Here is a 17787-nt window from a genome sequence, read left to right as displayed (position 1 = left end):
ACTTCAGAAACCAAGTCCAATTGAATGAGTTCTCCACCTCTGCAACTACCCATGCAATTGGAAACATCTGACTGTTTCCATCTTTGGAGACAGCTACAAGAAGTTGTCCCTTGCAAACTCCTTTCAAGAAATATCCATCAAGGCCAATAATTCTTCTGCATCCTTCCAGCCAACCCCTTTTCATGGCATGTAAAAAAACATAGATTTTAGAAAATACCAATTTTTCATCACCTTGATCTTCTGCTTTCACCACTCATGTACTCCCAGGATTGATCTGCAAAATCATATCTCTATAGTCATAGAGTCTTTTGAACTCTTGATGCATATCACCAATGATTTCTTTCTATATCTTAGCCCTAGCCCTATGGGCAGTTGATCTCCCTATATAGAGGTCCAATTCTTGCTTTATCAATTTTCTCAACTCCCAAACCTTCATACCTGGTTGTGATATAATTCTAGTCTTGTATCTTTTTGCAAGATATCTTGAATTACACAACTTGTTCTTGTTGGTTGTATAACACTTATGCACTGGATTATATTTTTTTCACCTTAAAATTATTAGGTCTGCCATCTTTACTAGCTACTAGAAGTCATCCACATTTAGGTACCATGCATTTAACCCTCACCCTATATGGCAATGTACTTCTCAATCTGTACCCTTTTTTGAATTACATATTTGGTGACTGCTTCCCTTAACTCATCAATATTTTCAAATATCAATCCTAACTCCCATGTTATTTTCTTGGCAGTAGGATCAAAGATCAACCTCTTTTTTTTCTTTTTTCCCCCTCCATTTTCCTATTATGTTCTTCACCATCTTCACTTTCCACATCTGAAGTAAAGCTTTCAGCACCTGAAGAACTAAAGTATGGCTCATCAGTCCCAATTGGACCTTCATACCTATTTTGCTTACTACATGTACACAGCTCATCAAACCCAATGTCTACACCTACTTTGTCTATGTTTATATCACCCATCCCTTTAAGCTTTTCATTTCTTTTTCTCTTGCTTCTCTTCACCTACTCTCTACCTTCACCCAACTCCTCATAGCTATCAAATTGGAGATCACTGTCATCAGGAAATTCAAGTCAACTTCATCAGAACTATCAAAAGTCCAGTCTATTTCTACTTCTCCTTCATTCCCAGAAGCATCAGAAGCAATATCATCAGAAGCAAAACAGTTAGAAGCATCATCATCAGAAGCATTTCCATCAGAAGTAGCAGAACTGTCTGAAGTCTAGTGTATGTCATCAGAATCTTCATCATCTACCTCTTCAACCTCTTCGACCTCTATAGGCCTTTTTCTAGAAGCCTTACTACTACTCACACCTTCCCCTTTTTAACATGGTTATGTGCTGATAAAGGGGCAGCATGAGTCACATATATTTCTAGTGTATCCCTACCCTCTAACTGATTGCAAATGCCTAAAATGTCCTTATCAGTCAATACATTTACTAGTTTGTCAATCCTATCCATCGGAAAAAAAAACGAAATCCTATCTATATCCACGTCTAAAGTTAAAGATTGACTGCCCCGCATATCTACTAAAAAGACCACTAATTAACTCACCCCCGTGATACCATTTTAAAGTAACAATTTTAAAAGACATTGTCCCTGAAACAAGAAGACAACATGTTTCAATTTCACATGCAAACAAAGAATAAAGAAATCAAAATGGACAATAAAGAAAGAAAAAGACAACACAAGCTCAAAAGCCAAAGGTTTAAGTAGACAATGACAAGAGATTCCCCATAAAGATGTCTTAAAGCCCTAAAAATACTCCTGACGAAATACCCAAATAAACCCTAACTATTTTGACCCACCCATCTAAATCAAAACGATTGAACAATATAAAATGAGAATACTAACCTGAAAATGACGAAAGTAACGACAACAAACACCAGATGTGTTCTCGTCGGAGTCGCCTTCAAAGGTTAGGGCTGAAGAACATTTTGGTGAAAATAGAATTATGTTTGTTAATTAATCTGGTCGAGGGGTTGTTTTAATCGACCGGGTCGGATCTTTTTTGAGTCGGGATTAAAAAAGGGTCGGGTTGTCCATTTTTAATTAAAGAATTGTTTGTTTTTAATTTAAATAAGCGTGTGTTTACAGAGCATTGAATACTAACTAGGCTGGTCAAAAGTGGTATGTAATTGACACATATTTAAAAAGTTTGGTGTATGAAGTTAAACCCGTGGTCAACAAGTGTGTAACACAGATTTGGGTGCAAAATGGATAGGTAAACTATGTATTTTGCCTACTTTGTTTGGTGGAAGGTCAAAGATGAACGAAAGGAAGCAGGGAGGTTTGTTTTGTGCAAGAAAGCTGTCATGTGCATATATATGATAGAAATTAAGACGTTAGTGAGTTCATAATTAGTTGACCATGCAAAGAGAAAGGTAGGATCCGAGACAGGGCCAAAGGCACTGAACTATTATAGTCTATCTAAAGGGATCAGGAACATTGCAGCAAAAGAAAAGAAGAAAAAAAAGTAAAAGAAAAGTAAGTTTGACGTTACGCAATTTTATTGAATCGTCTCAGATACACCCTTAATGAGAGGAATGCACAACGAAGTCACAAGTAGCTTGATGACAAAATAAGGGCAATCACACGGCTCAATACTTAGCATAGTTGTGGACAAGCACAAGCTGTAACCCAAGGTTCTGTTTAATAGCTGTAACCCAAGGTTCATGATTATTAAAGCATGGGAAAAGGGTCCGAAGGAATCCAGGTTTTCTATCATTCAAATCATCTTACTTATATATATATATTAAACGCGTAAACGTCAAGTGGGGCCCTGCCAATAAGTATTACAACTCCACTAATGTTTCCAATAAACAAAGATTTAATTTCCAGCTGTTTTGCCAACTTTGGATCCTTCCTCCTCAATTCATGAGCATGGTCAATCATATAATTTGCTTAGTATAAATACGGATGCGTTGTTGAACAATTTCATATCATCAATCACCACACATTTGATTTCAGACATACCCCTTCTTCTTCCAACTTGAAAAAAACGTTGAGAAATCATTTTGAAAAATGTCGCCTCGTTTCTCTTTCAAAATGTTAATCCTTCCTATAGTCATGGCAAGTCTATGGGCAGCCGCCTCAGCTGGTAATTTTTATAATCTTGCAGATATCACTTGGGGCGAAGGACGTGGTAAAATAACAGAAGGAGGCAGAGGCCTCTCTCTGTCCCTTGACAAATTATCTGGTTCAGGTTTTCAATCCAAGAATGAGTATTTATTCGGAAGATTTGACATGCAACTCAAACTTGTCCCTGGAAATTCTGCTGGCACTGTCACCACCTTCTTTGTAAGTCATTCAACTTTTCCCTTACAAAAATGAATTAATTCTATTTCATGTCCAAGTTCTGTTGATTTACTATTGTTTCTTTCTTCAGTTATCTTCACAAGGAGCAGGACATGATGAGATTGACTTCGAGTTCTTAGGCAATGTTTCTGGTCAACCTTACACAGTCCACACCAATGTTTACTCGCAAGGCAAAGGCAACAAAGAACAACAATTCCATTTGTGGTTCGACCCAACTGCTGCATTTCACACTTACTCCATCATCTGGAACGCTCAGAAAATCATGTAAGTTCCTTATATTAATCTCAGTGTAAGAATGTTTGCTTGCAATCTCTCTTCTTTAGTACTGATGATGTCTGTATAAATTTCCATCTTCAGTTTCTTGGTGGATAATAGTCCAATCAGAGTATACAACAACCACGAAAGCAATGGCATTCCATTCCCAAAAATCCAACCAATGAAAGTGTACTGCAGCTTATGGAATGCAGATGAGTGGGCAACACAAGGAGGTAGAGTCAAGACAGATTGGACACATGTTCCTTTCACTGCTTACTACAGAAACTTCAATATTGATGGCTGCGCAGTTACATCCGGCACCTCTTCGTGTAAGTCCACTGATTCAGCCAACAATGCTAGGCCATGGCAAAATCAAGAACTTGATGCTAAGGGCAGGAATAGGCTACGATGGGTTCAAAGCAGACACATGGTTTACAACTATTGTGCTGATTCTAAGAGGTTTCCTCAAGGCTTTTCTCATGAGTGCAAGCGTTCGAGGTTCCTGTAATTAAGTTGCTGGAACAAGGAAATTGTGGCACTGCCTCGGCTATTTATTAAGATTGATTCTTCTCCTATTTGTGAATAATGAATATATGTACTGAATTCTTTATTTATAAGATCAACATCCTTTATTTTTTATGTAACTGCTAATGTATTTGTTTTGGAGCATACACTGCACATGGATCGGAATAAAATCTCTTTAGTTTCTTTTTCTCTCTTTTTAACCAAAAGACCGTCTCAGTTCTGACTCCAAATTAATTAGCAAAGTGAAATAGCTTGCTCTCTCATTATCTTGGGTTAACTAACAAATTAACAAAAACCTATTCTCAGAATTTTCTTACTAGTTTATAGGAAACCGCGCTGAAAAGAATGCAAATTATAGTGGTTTCCCACGAGCCTTTTTATGGAAAGGAAAAGGGAGAAATAATGGGGTTTAGATTTGGACGAACAGTTCAGGATTACCTATGTGAAAGAACTGAATAATTTCATCTTGAAGAAGCGAAGTTGCTTTAAACATAACAATTTACAAACCAGAACGGATTCCTCTTCATGAAAATGTGAGGGTCTGACATCTTATTTCTCGTAACACAAAAATTAACAAAAGCTACATTGTTTAAGGGGTAAAAGATATATACTTATAATGTTTACGATTTCCAACACACCTTACCACATACACACTTCTTTTTAAATCAATAGGACAAGATAGTGCCCTTGGTTCTTCATCAATTAAATGGCACATATCTTAGTTCTTATCATTTAGTTCAGAATTATCACGGGAGGGGAATTGAACTGGATTAGCAATAACAACCCTAAAAATAGCACGGCCCAGTTAATATTTGGATTGGTGCATTTGCAAAGTCATTAAAAAATAGTCACTATTTTGTTGAAACATGAAAAGTTTCAGCATAATATGCTGGACTATAGAGCTCATGCGTATAAACTTTCAACATATTATGTTGGAAATCTGATGTTTTGCTTAAAGTAGATATATTTGTGTGTATATCACCTCATATTTTACTTTTGTTTCGTGGATTTAGGATGTGAAATGTGTTGATTTATATTAATTTGAGGTGTTTTTATGTGTAGGAATAATCCAGGAGCAATCGGGAGCGAAATGTGCGAAATTAGAGCCAAAATGGACGAAAACGGAAAAATGGGACATTGCAGCGCCACAGGCAACGACCTGAGCTACCTGTGGCGCCAAAACCAGTAGCAAAAAATTCACAGCGCCATTGAGGGCGCCTAGCGCTGAGCAGGGTGCCAGCTCCAAATTCCTTCGGGATACGGTTATTTCGGCCCTAGACCTACCCAACAAGTATAAAAGCAAGACTAAACTTATTGGTGAGGGGGTGACGCCACTTTTGAGGGAGAATACACACTAGAAACATTCGGGAGCGAAGAGATCTCAGTTTTCTTCATCTTTCTCTAGTATTTTCAATTATTTAACACTTATGAAATTGTTTGTTATTATCATGAGTGGCTAAAAAACTATTGTTCTGGGGTTGTAATTTAGCCATGAATATTGTTGTTTAATGTTGACTTAATCTTGATTATAATTCACTACTATATGGTTGTTTCTTCAATTATGTGATTAATTGCTTAATTGTTTGGCTAGCAGTTAGGTTCTATCTACTATCTATGCTCTGCTTGGGGAAGCCGTATTTAGATTAGAGAAGAATTGAAGAAAGCACGATCTTAACTCTTAGGGAGGGGCAGATTTGTGGTTAGGATAGGAATATACCTAGTCACCGTGCTTAATTAAATATCGTAATCTTAATGCATTCTTAATAGATTGATTTCATAGGAATATAGGCATTAATCTATTTTGAATGAGCGAGTAGTGCTTCGGGAGAAGGCTATGAGAGGAATTATCGATTAATTAGCAACTATGAGTGAATTGTATGAAAGGGAGAGTTAACTAGAACACAATAGGATTGGTGAATCGATCACAACTCTGGAATATTTGTCTCTACTGAATACACAACAACCAATTTACTGTTTGATAATTTTGCTATTAATTAGAATTATAGTTTAGTATAATCACATTCTTGAACTTGATTTTGGCTTGACTGAATAACAATTTTGGTAATTTTAGTGGGTAGTCGATACAAGTCTCTGTGGGTTCGATACTTGACATATCATTTTATTACTTGTATGAACAGATATACTTGCGTGTGCGTTTGGCAGCAACAAAATCCAACACGGAAAATTCCAGCATTATATGCTGGATTATGGAACTCCTGCGTATAAACTTCCAGCATATTATGTTAGAAATTCAGGATGGAAAATTCCAACATAATATACTGGATTATAGAGCTCCTCCATTTAAACTTTCCGCATATTATGTTAGAACTCCAGCACATTATAAAATTCTAGTATATTATATTGGAATCTCATATGTAAAAAATTCGAAATCCGGCATATTATGCTCTTATTTTTCCGGATTTTTATTGGCATTTTTGTTGAGATTATATCTTTACATGAAAAAATGACTAAATTTTTATTACTTTTGAAAGTGCGACTATCTTTTAATTATCAGTTATAAATTTGGCTATTTCTGATTTTTTTTCCGTAACAATCCCACGAGCCTAGGCCCAACATACCCACCTCAGATGGGCTAGCTCGATCAATCTTTGGGCCATACACCACGTTTACATTTGTGGGCTGGCCTTCCGCAAATGGCCAACGCCCGGTATGTTCTCCGTGAACATCACTAATTTTGTCCCGTTTCTGCTATCCGTAAAGAGAAGTTTTTCAGCAGTAACACGAAAGGTGCACGTTTGTTGAAACTTGAAACTACTACACTTGTTTTCATCGATGTATACAATTATGTATACAATTATAAACCCATAGAGTTACCAGATTTAAGGTCTGATTATGCAGTCTACGTCAATTACTCCTTTGCATACTTGCTTCTACCCAATTCCTAAGCATTTTTACTCCCCCCATCGTTCCCTTAATCTCAATAAGAAAACTCTTCCTCGTTCTTCACTTTGCTCCACCCATTTCACAAACAAGTGTTGTTTTACTCTCAGTTCTACACATAGTTGGAGTTATTAGCAGATATATGCACAATCCAGGGAAGGAGCATTGGCAAGCTGTGAAGTGGATTCTACGGTATATTCATAATACTGTAGATGTCGGGTTAGTTTTTGAGCAGGAAGACAATCAGTCTGTAGTTGGATATTGTGACTCAGATTTTGCGGGTGATCTGGACAAACGAAGATCAACTACTGGTTATGTGTTTACTTTTGCAAAGGCACCAGTTAGTTGGAAGTCTACTTTGCAGTCAACAGTTGCTTTGTCTACAACAGAGGCAGAGTACATGGCTATTACAGAGGCTGTGAAAGAGGCAATTTGGCTTCAAGGATTGCTAAAGGAGCTTGGTGTTGAACAAAAAGGTATCACAATTTTTTGTGATAGTCAAAGTGCTATTCAATTAGCGAAGAACCAAGTTTATCATGCAAGGACGAAGCACATTGATGTTCGGTATCATTTCGTACGAGAAATCATAGAAGAAGGTGGAGTCACGGTGAAGAAAATTCATACTACAGAGAATCCTGCTGATATGCTGACAAAGGTGGTGACTGCGGTCAAGTTTCAACATTGTTTGGATTTGATCAACATTGTTGAACACTGAAGATTGAAGATGAAGACACAACCAAAATTTGTTATTGAGAGAGAATTGAAAATGTGGAATTTTGCCAAGGTGGAGATTTGTTGAAGTTTGGCAAAATGCCAAAGTCCCACATTGGTTGGGAGTTAAGTTTGGGGGGGATTTTTCCCCTATAAAAGAAGGCCTAATGTTTAGGATTGAAACACACCTCTCATTTGCCTTCTCATCTGTTTAAGGCATTTGTATCTTCTCTCTTTAGTATTATTTCACTTGTATTTTTGGAGTGAAATAAAATATTGGTTGTGTCCGAGGAGTAGGCAAAATTAGCCGAACCTCGTAAATTCTGGTGTTCCCTTTATTGTTGTTTTATTGTCTTATTTATTATTTGGTGGCTGTCATAATTTTTGGTATAGTAGTTGTGACTTATTCACACTATATACATTTGGCTTCCGCAACAATTGGTATCAGAGCCAAGGTACTGTCTAAGTATGCTCTGTGGTTGCAGCATAGTCTGATCTTCCACATCAGAAAAGATTTATCTTGGTAACTGAGTCAAGGTTCTGTCTGAGTATGCTCTGTGGTTGCAGCTTAGTCTGATCTTCCACACCAGAAAGGAAATAATCTTGATTTGTGTCGTCAGCTATTAAATAATATTTGTGTCAAAGATGGGAGACAATAAACAAGAAGAATCTACATCAAGTGTCAACAATACGTCATCATTGGCATCTTCGCTTATGACAAGAATTGTGTCAAATGCGAAATTTGCGGTCGAAATATTTGACGGGTCCGGACATTTTGGGATGTGGCAAGGCGAGGTTCTAGATGTCCTTTTTCAACAAGGGCTAGATCTGGCCATTGAAGAAAAGAAACCAGATGTTATTGGAGAAGAAGATTGGAGAATTATCAACCGTGTTGCTTGCGGTACCATTCGATCCTACCTTGCTAGAGAGCAGAAATATCCATACACAAAGGAAACTTCTGCAAGTAAATTATGGAAAGCACTGGAGGATAAATTTTTGAAGAAAAACAGTCAAAATAAATTGTACATGAAGAAGAGACTGTTTCACTTCACCTATGTTCCTGGTACCACGATGAATGAACATATCACCAGTTTCAATAAGTTGGTCACAGATTTGCAAAATATGGATACAACTTATGATGATGGTGACTTGGCCTTAATGTTGTTGGCGTCACTTCCTGATGAGTACGAGCACCTTGAAACTACTCTACTCCATGGAAATGACGAAATTTCTCTCAGAGAAGTTTGTTCAGCTTTGTACAGCTATGAACAAAGAAAGCGAGAAAAACAGAAGGGCGGAGAAGGAGAAGCACTGTTTGTGAGGGGTCGTCCTCAAAATCAAACGAGGACAAAGAAGGGAAAATCCAAGTTAAGATCTAGACCCAGCAAAGATGAATGTGCCTTTTGTCGAGAAAAGGGACACTGGAAGAAAGACTGGCCGAAGTTGAAGAATAAGGCCAAACATAACAATGGAAGGCCATTATGGATTCAAATGTAGATGATTGTGATGATTTAGACTTCTCATTAGTTACAACAGAGCCATCAACATCATCAGACATATGGTTGATGGACTCGGCTTGTAGCTATCATATGTGTCCCAACAGGGACTGGTTCGTGGATTTTCAAGAAGGAGAATATGTCCACACAGCGGATAACAGCCCTCTTACCTCATATGGCATTGGTTCAATACGATTAAGGAACCATGATGGAATGATCAGAACATTAACAGATGTTCGATATGTACCGGATTTGAAGAAGAATCTCATCTCTGTGGGAGCCCTAGAATCAAAAGGGTTCAAAATCATTGCAGAAAATGGAGTGATGAGAGTATGCTCCGGTGCACTAGTGGTAATGAAGGCTAATCGGAAGAATAATAATATGTACCGCTATCGTGGCAGTACAGTTATTGGGACAGCGACAGTAACATCCAGTGACGACAAAGAGGCAGAAGCAACCAAGCTATGGCACATGCGCTTGGGACATGCTGGAGGAAAATCCTTGAAAACTCTATCAGATCAAGGATTGTTAAAAGGAGTAAAGGCTTGCAACTTGGAGTTTTGTGAGCATTGTGTCAAAGGGAAACAGACAAGGGTTAAATTTGGTACAGCGATCCATAATACTAAAGGCATTTTGGATTATGTACACTCTGATGTTTGGGGTCCTTCCAAAACACCTTCATTGGGTGGGAAGCACTATTTTGTAACCTTTGTTGATGATTTTTCCCGAAGAGTATGGGTGTATACAATGAAGAGCAAAGATGAAGTGTTGGGAATTTTTCTCAAATGGAAGACGATGGTGGAGAATCAGACAGGCAGGAGGATCAAGTGTATTCGCACAGACAATGGAGGTGAATACAAAAATGATCATTTCAATAAGGTCTGTGAAAATGATGGCATCGTCCGACACTTCACTGTTAGACATACACCACAACAGAATGGAGTGGCAGAACGTATGAACCGGACCTTGCTGGAGAAGGTACGGTGTATGTTGTCCAATGCTGGCTTGGGCAAAGAATTTTGGGCTGAGGCAATTACATATGCATGCCACCTCATTAATCGTCTACCATCTGCTGCTATTGATGGCAAGACACCATTTGAAAAATGGTATGGAAAGCCTGCTGTAGATTATGACTCTTTGCACGTGTTTGGCTCAACTGCATATTATCATGTGACAGAGTCAAAATTGGATCCAAGGGCAAAGAAGGCTATTTTTATGGGAATTACTTCTGGAGTCAAAGGATATCGCTTATGGTGTCCTATGACAAAGAAAGTAATATTCAGCAGGGATGTTACCTTTGATGAATCTGCTATGGTAAATAAGGTAACAGAAGATACCAAACAAAATGAGGGTGCTTCTAAGCAGGTGGAGTTTGAGGGAAAATTTATTTTTCCTACACAAGAAGCAGAGGAGGAAACAAATGAAGATTATCCTCTGGAAGAAGAGCCAGTAGAGAGGGAGATTCCAACTCAGGAACCTCAACAACAACTTGAATCAATTGCAAATAGCAGGCCAAAAAGGACAATAACAAAACCCGTTCGTTTTATAGAGACGGCTGCTTGTGCCGCCTCAATTGTAGCTGATGATGTTCCTACCACTTATAAAGACGCAGTCCAAAGTTCAGAAGAAGATCAGTGGCAGATTGCCATGAATGATGAAATACAGTCTCTTCATCAGAATCATACATGGAGATTGGCCAATCTCCCGAAGGGAAAGAAAGCAATTGGGTGCAAATGGGTATTTGCAAAGAAAGAAGGATTTCCTAACCAAGAAGATGTTCGCTACAAAGCAAGATTGGTGGCCAAAGGATATGCTCAAAAGGAGGGAATTGATTACAATGAAGTGTTTTCTCCAGTTGTAAAACATTCCTCCATTAGAATTATGTTGGCTTTGGTAGCACAATTGGATTTGGAACTAGTTCAGATGGATGTAAAAACTGCGTTTTTACATGGAAACTTGGAGGAGGAAATCTACATGACTCAGCCAGAAGGATTCAAAGTTGCTGGAAAAGAAAATATGGTGTGCAAACTTGAAAAATCATTGTACGGATTGAAACAATCTTCTAGACAATGGTACAAGCGATTTGACGAGTTTATGTTGCGGCAAGGGTACAAGAGAAGCAAATACGATCATTGTGTGTATTTGCGCAAGCTTAAAGATGGTTCCTTTGTATATCTTCTCCTATATGTTGATAGCTTCCAAGAATTCGGAAGAAATTGATAAGTTGAAGATTCAACTGAAGGAGTTCGAGATGAAGTATCTGGGTGAGGCAAAGAAAATTCTTGGCATGGAGATAATAAGAGATAGACGTTCAAAGAAACTCTGTTTATCTCAAAAGAAATATTTGAAGAGAGTACTACAACATTTTGGCATAGATGAGAAGACTAAGCCAGTTAGTACTCCACTTGCTCCCCATTTTAAGCTAAGTACTACTATGTCGCCAAAAGATGAAGCTGAACATGAGTATATGTCAAGGGTTCCATACGCAAATGCTGTTGGTAGCTTGATGTATGCAATGGTCTGTCCGAGACCTGACATTTCACAAGCTGTTGGAGTTATTAGTAGATATATGCATAATCCAGGAAAGGAGCATTGGCAAGCTGTGAAGTGGATCCTACGGTATATTCATAATACTGTAGATGTTGGGTTAGTTTTTGAGCAGGAAGACAATCAGTCTGTAGTTGGATATTGTGACTCGAATTTTGCAGGTGATCTGGACAAACGAAGATCAACTACTGGTTATGTATTTACTTTTGCAAAGGCACCAGTTAGTTGGAAGTCTACTTTGCAGTCAACAGCTGCTTTGTCTACAACTGAGGCAGAGTACATGGCTATTACAGAGGCTGTGAAAGAGGCAATTTGGCTTCAGGAGTTGCTAAAAGAGCTTGGTGTTGAACAAAAAGGTATCACAATTTTTTGTGATAGTCAAAGTGCTATTCAATTAGCGAAGAACCAAGTTTATCATGCAAGGACGAAGTACATTGATGTTCGGTATCATTTCGTCCGAGAAATCATAGAAGAAGGTGGAGTCACGGTGAAGAAAATTCATACTACGGAGAATCCTGCTGATATGCTGACAAAAGTGGTGACTGCGGTCAAGTTTCAACATTGTTTGGATTTGATCAACATTGTTGAACACTGAAGATAGATGATGAAGACACAACCAAAATTTGTTATTGAGAGAAAATTAAAGATGTGGAATTTTGTCAAGGTGGAGATTTGTTGATTGACAAAAGAAATTGTCCCACATCGGTGGATGATTTCATTTGGGGGAAAATATTTCCCTATAAAAGGAGGCCTAATGTTTAGGATTTAAACACACCTCTCATTTGTCTTCTTATCTTCTTAAGACATTTGTATCTTCTCTCTTTAGTATTATTTCACTTGTATTTTTGGAGTGGAATAAAATATTGGTTGTGTCCGAGGAAGTAGGCAAAATTGGCCGAACCTCGTAAATTTTGGTGTTCTTTTATTGTTGTCTTATTTATTATTTGGTGGCTGTCATAATTTTTGGTATAGTAGTTGTGACTCATTCACACTATATACATTTGGCTTCCGCAACAAATATCACTTGCCTATCTTTGAGTTAATGCTATTTGTATTTGCTGCTTCCGTTATGTGTATACTTTAGGGGTGAAGAAGCCGGCTGGAACAGCTGAAGAAATTGAAAAACAATTCGGTTGTGAATCGTCGAGGCTTATTATGGTAAACTTGGTTCTTTCAGTTTTTTTGTAAGCTTTTCTCTGTCCTTTCTCAGTTGACAGTTTATTTTGTGTCCTTTGCAGGTGGGTGATAGGCCGTTTACAGACATAGTTTATGGTAATAGAAATGGTTTTCTTACTATTTTAACAGAGCCACTAAGTCGTGCAGAGGAACCATTAATTGTACAGCAGGTTAGATTTCGTGAAGAATGATTTGTTTGATGACCTTGATTATAATTTTGGTTCATAACTTCATATTAATTGAATATGACTTACCTAGGCTATGGTAATCATTTTTTTAATAATGATGGAACCCAGGTCAGCTTGCATGCACCTCATCTAATCCACCTATGTTGAACCAAATTTCCAATAGTGTGAATCTCTTGAGCTATCAATTTATCTTTTTTCTCCAACCTGAATGTTTGTGGGATCTTTTTACCTTTTAAATGCATATGTCCAATATTTGAAGTCAAATTCCCGTGTTATTGTTGTGATACTGATTGTAGAGAGGTTTATGTATAAGCTGAGCACTAATCTGGTGATCAGACTTCCTGGTATGCGCTCCTCTTACCCAATCGGTCATCAGACTTTCTGGCTTCTCAGAGCTGAATTGCTTATCAGCAGCGGTTGTTTTGTTAGACATAGATCAGACTTTCTGGCTTCTCTCAGCTGAATTGCTTATCAGCAGCGGTTGTTTTATTAGACAAAGTCCATGGAGTTAATCTTTGGTGGTGACTGTAGGGTCGACATCCTATTCCCTCCCTACTTGAAAAAGTCACCTATATTTTTGTTACTTTTGTCACAATGAACTTTTAGCATTCTCAAGTAAAGACAACCTCTCTGATGCTTACCGCAGTTTTAGCATCTTGTCAAATAGCTTATTGGATATACATCCACCAGTTGAAGTAGGTACATTGGATGCCTCATCCACTGCATTGTGATAGCTGCTCATGAGAATTAGGCCCATCACCTGCGTTATTTCTGTCATTGTCACTTCCAGAAGTTACTTGCGTGGCTGCTGCCTTAATCCCTATGCAGCAATTTGTTATGAGGTTTCCTAAGAACATACTCTACTCAAAAGATTTTTATTTATGGGTTACTCTGCTCAAAATTATAATGCACAATTATGTGATCACCACTTCACTTTCGAGTTGTCTCTCATCAACTTGATCAAGTATGAATACTGAAAGGAACGAATGAAATGGCATCTTGCTACCTTCTTTTGCTACGATGTGTTTTATTAGGCGATGCTGTGTTCCTAGGTTGCTGACTGAATCTAAGAAGTAAATATCCATGAAGTTTGGGATAAGAAATGTTTGGATATCATAATAACTTAGCTCGACTTGGATGAAGTGCTTCCCCTCCTTTCGTTTTATCTTGCAATTTGACCTAGTTTCCTTGGACACTTTTGATCCTAAGAGCAAAATGTCTGCAGGTCAGGGTACTTGAGGTAGCTTTTGTGAACCGATGGAGTAGCCAGGGGATGAAGCCAGTCAATCATACGCTTCTTCCTGATTGCCAGCAGTGTGTGAAAGACGAACCACTTTAGGGAATTTCTTTAGATAAAGTGAGAAAAAATTTGTTTGCCCTCTTCCCATAAAGAGAAAAAGAACACCCAACCCAACCATGAACAGACTTTTTTTTGTTACCACTAATAATTATACAGGGTTATTTCCATGGGTTTGCCTCTTGCGTTTGGAATCTGATAAGAAGGCTATATCAATCATTTCAGCATTTCTTTGATTGAATCTTAGAATAATTTTCTCTTGAATCGATGCTGCTTGTGCCTGAATCTAAAAATTTATTTGGTGATAATGATAGAAGCATTTGTCAACGAGTTCATTCTCCTAAGAGTATATTATTTTGGTTGATTGCAACATCATTATTTTGGTTGATTTCAACGTCACTTATTTCCAAATATTTCAAGCCATATGGAATTGTATATTATGACTGGGCTAACGATTATGACATGCCCTTAGTTAATATTTGAATATCCTCAGGTGTTTCAATATTATTCACTGATGGACATAATGAATCAAGTACTCAGCAGCACCAATATGCCAAAACGAGCTGCAGTGATAACAATGTTATGTTTCATTAGAACTTGGGAGAAATTTTAATGGGCATTCCTTTGGAAGGGAAGGGAAGGGGATCCATGACAATTGGTTCGTCAGGATTTATTAAGGACCAATCATATCGTGTCACAACGCAATGAACAAATATAAGAATATTTAGCTTTGCCAATTGGTATCCTGCGCACAACCTTGGCCCTCCTCCAAATGGTACAAATGCATATGGTTGAACAGGCTCCTCAAATCTACTTGGGTCAAAATTTTGGGGCTCTTCAAAATACTCTTGACTATAATGTGTACCATATGTTGTCCACAATACCTGCACATAGCAACAAAAATTAGCATAAAAAATATATAACGGGACATGTAAAAGGATTTGACAGTAATAATCTTTCACTCCTCAGCTATCTAAAGACTCAAAGAGTAGTGATAAAATCTTACCTTCCAACCTTTTGGAATAGTGAATCCTTCAAATTCAATGTCAGTAATTGCTTTTCTAAAAGAACCAAAGATAGGAGGAAACAGCCTCATGCTTTCTCGAGCAACTTGCCAGGTGTATTTCATCCTTTTTGTATCTTCCAACGATAGTATCTCATCTGGTCCTTTGTTACTCATTATATTAGCATGTTCTGTCAAAAGTCGAATTTTCATATTAATCAGTTCAATAGACAGAGCTAAACTGAAAAAAGTTTGAGATGTTGTAGTTAGCTTCTATATATAAACGTACCTTGAATGAGAAGAGAATAGCATGTGGGATGATGAGCCAACATCCTAAATGTCATAGCAATGGCAAAAGAAGTTGTATCATGAGCAGCAAACACTAGCAAAACAACATTATCAACAACCTCTTCTTCACTTACCTCACCACGAATCAACGCTTTCACTAACCGAGAAAGTAATGCCTCGTCTAACTTCCCTTCTTTCTCCTCTCCTAATTCTATCTCTCTTCTCTTCTCCCTTATAACCTCAACAAGAATTTTCTCTATTTTCAATCTTGCATTTTTTGCCCTTGAAAACTTAGATCCTGGAAACTTAAATGGGGGTGAAAAAGCACCTTCCAATACTCTCTCAAACGTTTCAAGTAATCCTGGTTTGACTACTATCCCCAAAAAGCACTCAAACACAATCTTGAACGTCAAAGATTTGGTCAGATGATACAGTTTTATGATCTGGTCTTGGCCATTGCAATTCTTGTCTAAGTGAGATTGAATTGTGTTACAAATTTTAGGAACCATAGCATCTAGGCTAAAAGAGGCAAGACTTGAAGATATAATCCCACGAAGGCATCGATGCGCGTCTCCTTGTTTCTCCATAATACAATTCTTGCCCATTAGCTCAACTGAAGAAGTAGGCCATGAACTTATTACCAATTTGAATTCATTAGACAAAAAGAACATATTAGCTTCTGCTCCACATACCAGTACTGTTGGTGATCCCATTAGTCTTGTTTTGAATGTCTTTCCATATTTTTCGATCCGGGGCTGAACAAATTCTTCAAATAATTTGTTCTTTTTTTGGGCTTTGTAAAATTCTATGGTTTCACCAATCCATGGGAGCCCCATTTCTCCTGGTGGAAGTTTCTTTTTGGTAATGTGTTTGTAGCCTTTGTAATGTCTCATTAGAATGGAAAACACAATTATGAAAAAGATTAATAAGGAGAAAGAAAAAGGAAAGTTGATTAGGCTTAACAAAGAAAGAGCCATTGGAAAAGAGAATAGACAACTTAACAAAAGAAATTTGGGGTGTTAATTAGCTAAGAAACTATGCCAAATTTATACTCCTTTGCATGGGGAAGATGACTTATTAAGAACAACAGAAAATCAATTAAAAAGTCAAAGGTATTTGGTCACTCAGAAAAAGTCAACCAATTATAGACCTAGCTAATTACTCCATTCACTAATTTATTTCAGAAGAAATGCATGTGAGCTTGGCCGTCCAAACACCAAGTTCTTCACCCTACAAAATTAAAACCTCTGAATCATCATCATAATATATCTGAAAGATTCATATGAAAAAAGAAAAAACTTACCGGCCACCACGATTCTTGCAATATTGGTCAATTGGTATTGAAATATTTAATAGCAATAGTATCCCTAGATATCTGCTATGGCCAATATATAAATTGGGTTAAATAGCTTCTAATGGACGTGAAATTTGCAGAGCATCTTCTCCACCTTCGTCATGTTGAAAAATACTAAAGAAATAATCAAATAGGAATGATTCTTGTAGCTGTAAGTAGGAATTATGTCAGAACAACTTATATCTATGGAAAGGTACATGATCCTCTAAAATTGTTAATTAAAATAATCCAAAGCGAATCTAAGATTTAAACTTGATGGGTCCAATCTTAAGGCTCTTAATAACTAATTCGTAGTAATTTTAAAATGTTGGGTTCATAGTTTAACATTTGTTAAATTTTTTGTAACTATTCACATATGTATCTAGGTTCCATGTCAAAAATATTAAAGTTAATTTGAACTCCCACCGCTTAAAATATGTGATGATCAGGTCAGCCATAAGTAGCTGTCAAAACGGTCCAGGTCAGCCCCAACCAGCCCAAGCCTCGCATATTTTTGAATTTGGTGGGCTAGGACAGGTTAACCTACCATTTGAATGGGCTTTAAAATGGCCAGCCCAACCCAACCCTAAGAAAGTCGCGGGCTAGGACGAGCCTGAAAGGAACAAACCCAGCTGTAAAATAAAAGAAAGAAGACAAAAGTTGTAAAAGAAGACAAAGAGAAAAAGAGAAAAAGAAAACATGGAAAAGTCAAAGCTGACAGACTGCAAATGTGA

At 37.5% G+C, this 17787-nt stretch overlaps 3 protein-coding genes across 5 annotated transcripts; 2 read left to right on the top strand and 1 right to left on the bottom strand.

Moving 5' to 3' along the window:
• The first annotated feature begins 2938 nt into the window (after window positions 1-2938).
• Window positions 2939-4302, top strand: LOC104211083 (xyloglucan endotransglucosylase protein 1-like). The gene is made up of 3 exons (XM_009760112.2): window positions 2939-3315; window positions 3404-3597; window positions 3691-4302. Exons 1-3 carry the CDS (start codon window positions 3040-3042, stop codon window positions 4094-4096), a joined length of 876 nt encoding a protein of 291 aa, XP_009758414.1. The 5' UTR covers window positions 2939-3039; the 3' UTR covers window positions 4097-4302.
• A 6170-nt stretch (window positions 4303-10472) lies between these two features.
• Window positions 10473-15050, top strand: LOC104211161 (retrovirus-related Pol polyprotein from transposon TNT 1-94). Of its 3 annotated transcripts, none has more exons than XM_070152682.1 (3): window positions 10473-12926; window positions 13007-13114; window positions 14923-15050. In XM_070152682.1, the coding sequence occupies exon 1, from the start codon at window positions 11380-11382 to the stop codon at window positions 12361-12363; it is 984 nt and encodes a 327-aa protein (XP_070008783.1). In that variant the 5' UTR covers window positions 10473-11379; the 3' UTR covers window positions 12364-12926; window positions 13007-13114; window positions 14923-15050. The 3 variants fall into 3 exon arrangements, with proteins under 3 accessions (XP_070008783.1, XP_070008782.1, XP_070008784.1); XM_070152681.1 differs by lacking the exon at window positions 14923-15050 and adding an exon at window positions 14358-14799; XM_070152683.1 differs by lacking the exon at window positions 14923-15050 and adding an exon at window positions 13429-14060.
• On the bottom strand, window positions 15020-17078 carry LOC104211241 (taxadiene 5-alpha hydroxylase-like). Its single transcript, XM_009760302.2, has 4 exons — window positions 17024-17078; window positions 15722-16950; window positions 15436-15623; window positions 15020-15313 (listed from the first exon to the last, which is right to left on the bottom strand). Exons 2-4 carry the CDS (start codon window positions 16695-16697, stop codon window positions 15020-15022), a joined length of 1458 nt encoding a protein of 485 aa, XP_009758604.1. The 5' UTR covers window positions 16698-16950; window positions 17024-17078.
• Between the last annotated feature and the right edge of the window lie 709 nt (window positions 17079-17787).

Source organism: Nicotiana sylvestris, chromosome 7 (assembly GCF_000393655.2).
Source record: "Nicotiana sylvestris chromosome 7, ASM39365v2, whole genome shotgun sequence".
NCBI lineage: Eukaryota > Viridiplantae > Streptophyta > Magnoliopsida > Solanales > Solanaceae > Nicotiana > Nicotiana sylvestris.
This window is presented reverse-complemented; position numbering and strand designations above follow the sequence as displayed.

Excerpts from the sequence above, each read along its gene's own strand:
- LOC104211083 (XM_009760112.2), top strand. The coding sequence starts at position 3,040 with ATGTCGCCTCGTTTCTCTTTCAAAATGTTAATCCTTCCTATAGTCATG. Across the intron at positions 3,316-3,403 it reads GCACTGTCACCACCTTCTTT|TTATCTTCACAAGGAGCAGG; the intron begins GTAAGTCATTCA and ends TTCTTTCTTCAG. Across the intron at positions 3,598-3,690 it reads TGGAACGCTCAGAAAATCAT|TTTCTTGGTGGATAATAGTC; the intron begins GTAAGTTCCTTA and ends TTCCATCTTCAG.
- LOC104211161 (XM_070152682.1), top strand. The coding sequence starts at position 11,380 with ATGGTTCCTTTGTATATCTTCTCCTATATGTTGATAGCTTCCAAGAAT.
- LOC104211241 (XM_009760302.2), bottom strand. The coding sequence starts at position 16,697 with ATGGCTCTTTCTTTGTTAAGCCTAATCAACTTTCCTTTTTCTTTCTCC. Across the intron at positions 15,624-15,721 it reads CTATTCTCTTCTCATTCAAG|AACATGCTAATATAATGAGT; the intron begins GTACGTTTATAT and ends GACTTTTGACAG. Across the intron at positions 15,314-15,435 it reads CTATTCCAAAAGGTTGGAAG|GTATTGTGGACAACATATGG; the intron begins GTAAGATTTTAT and ends TGCTATGTGCAG.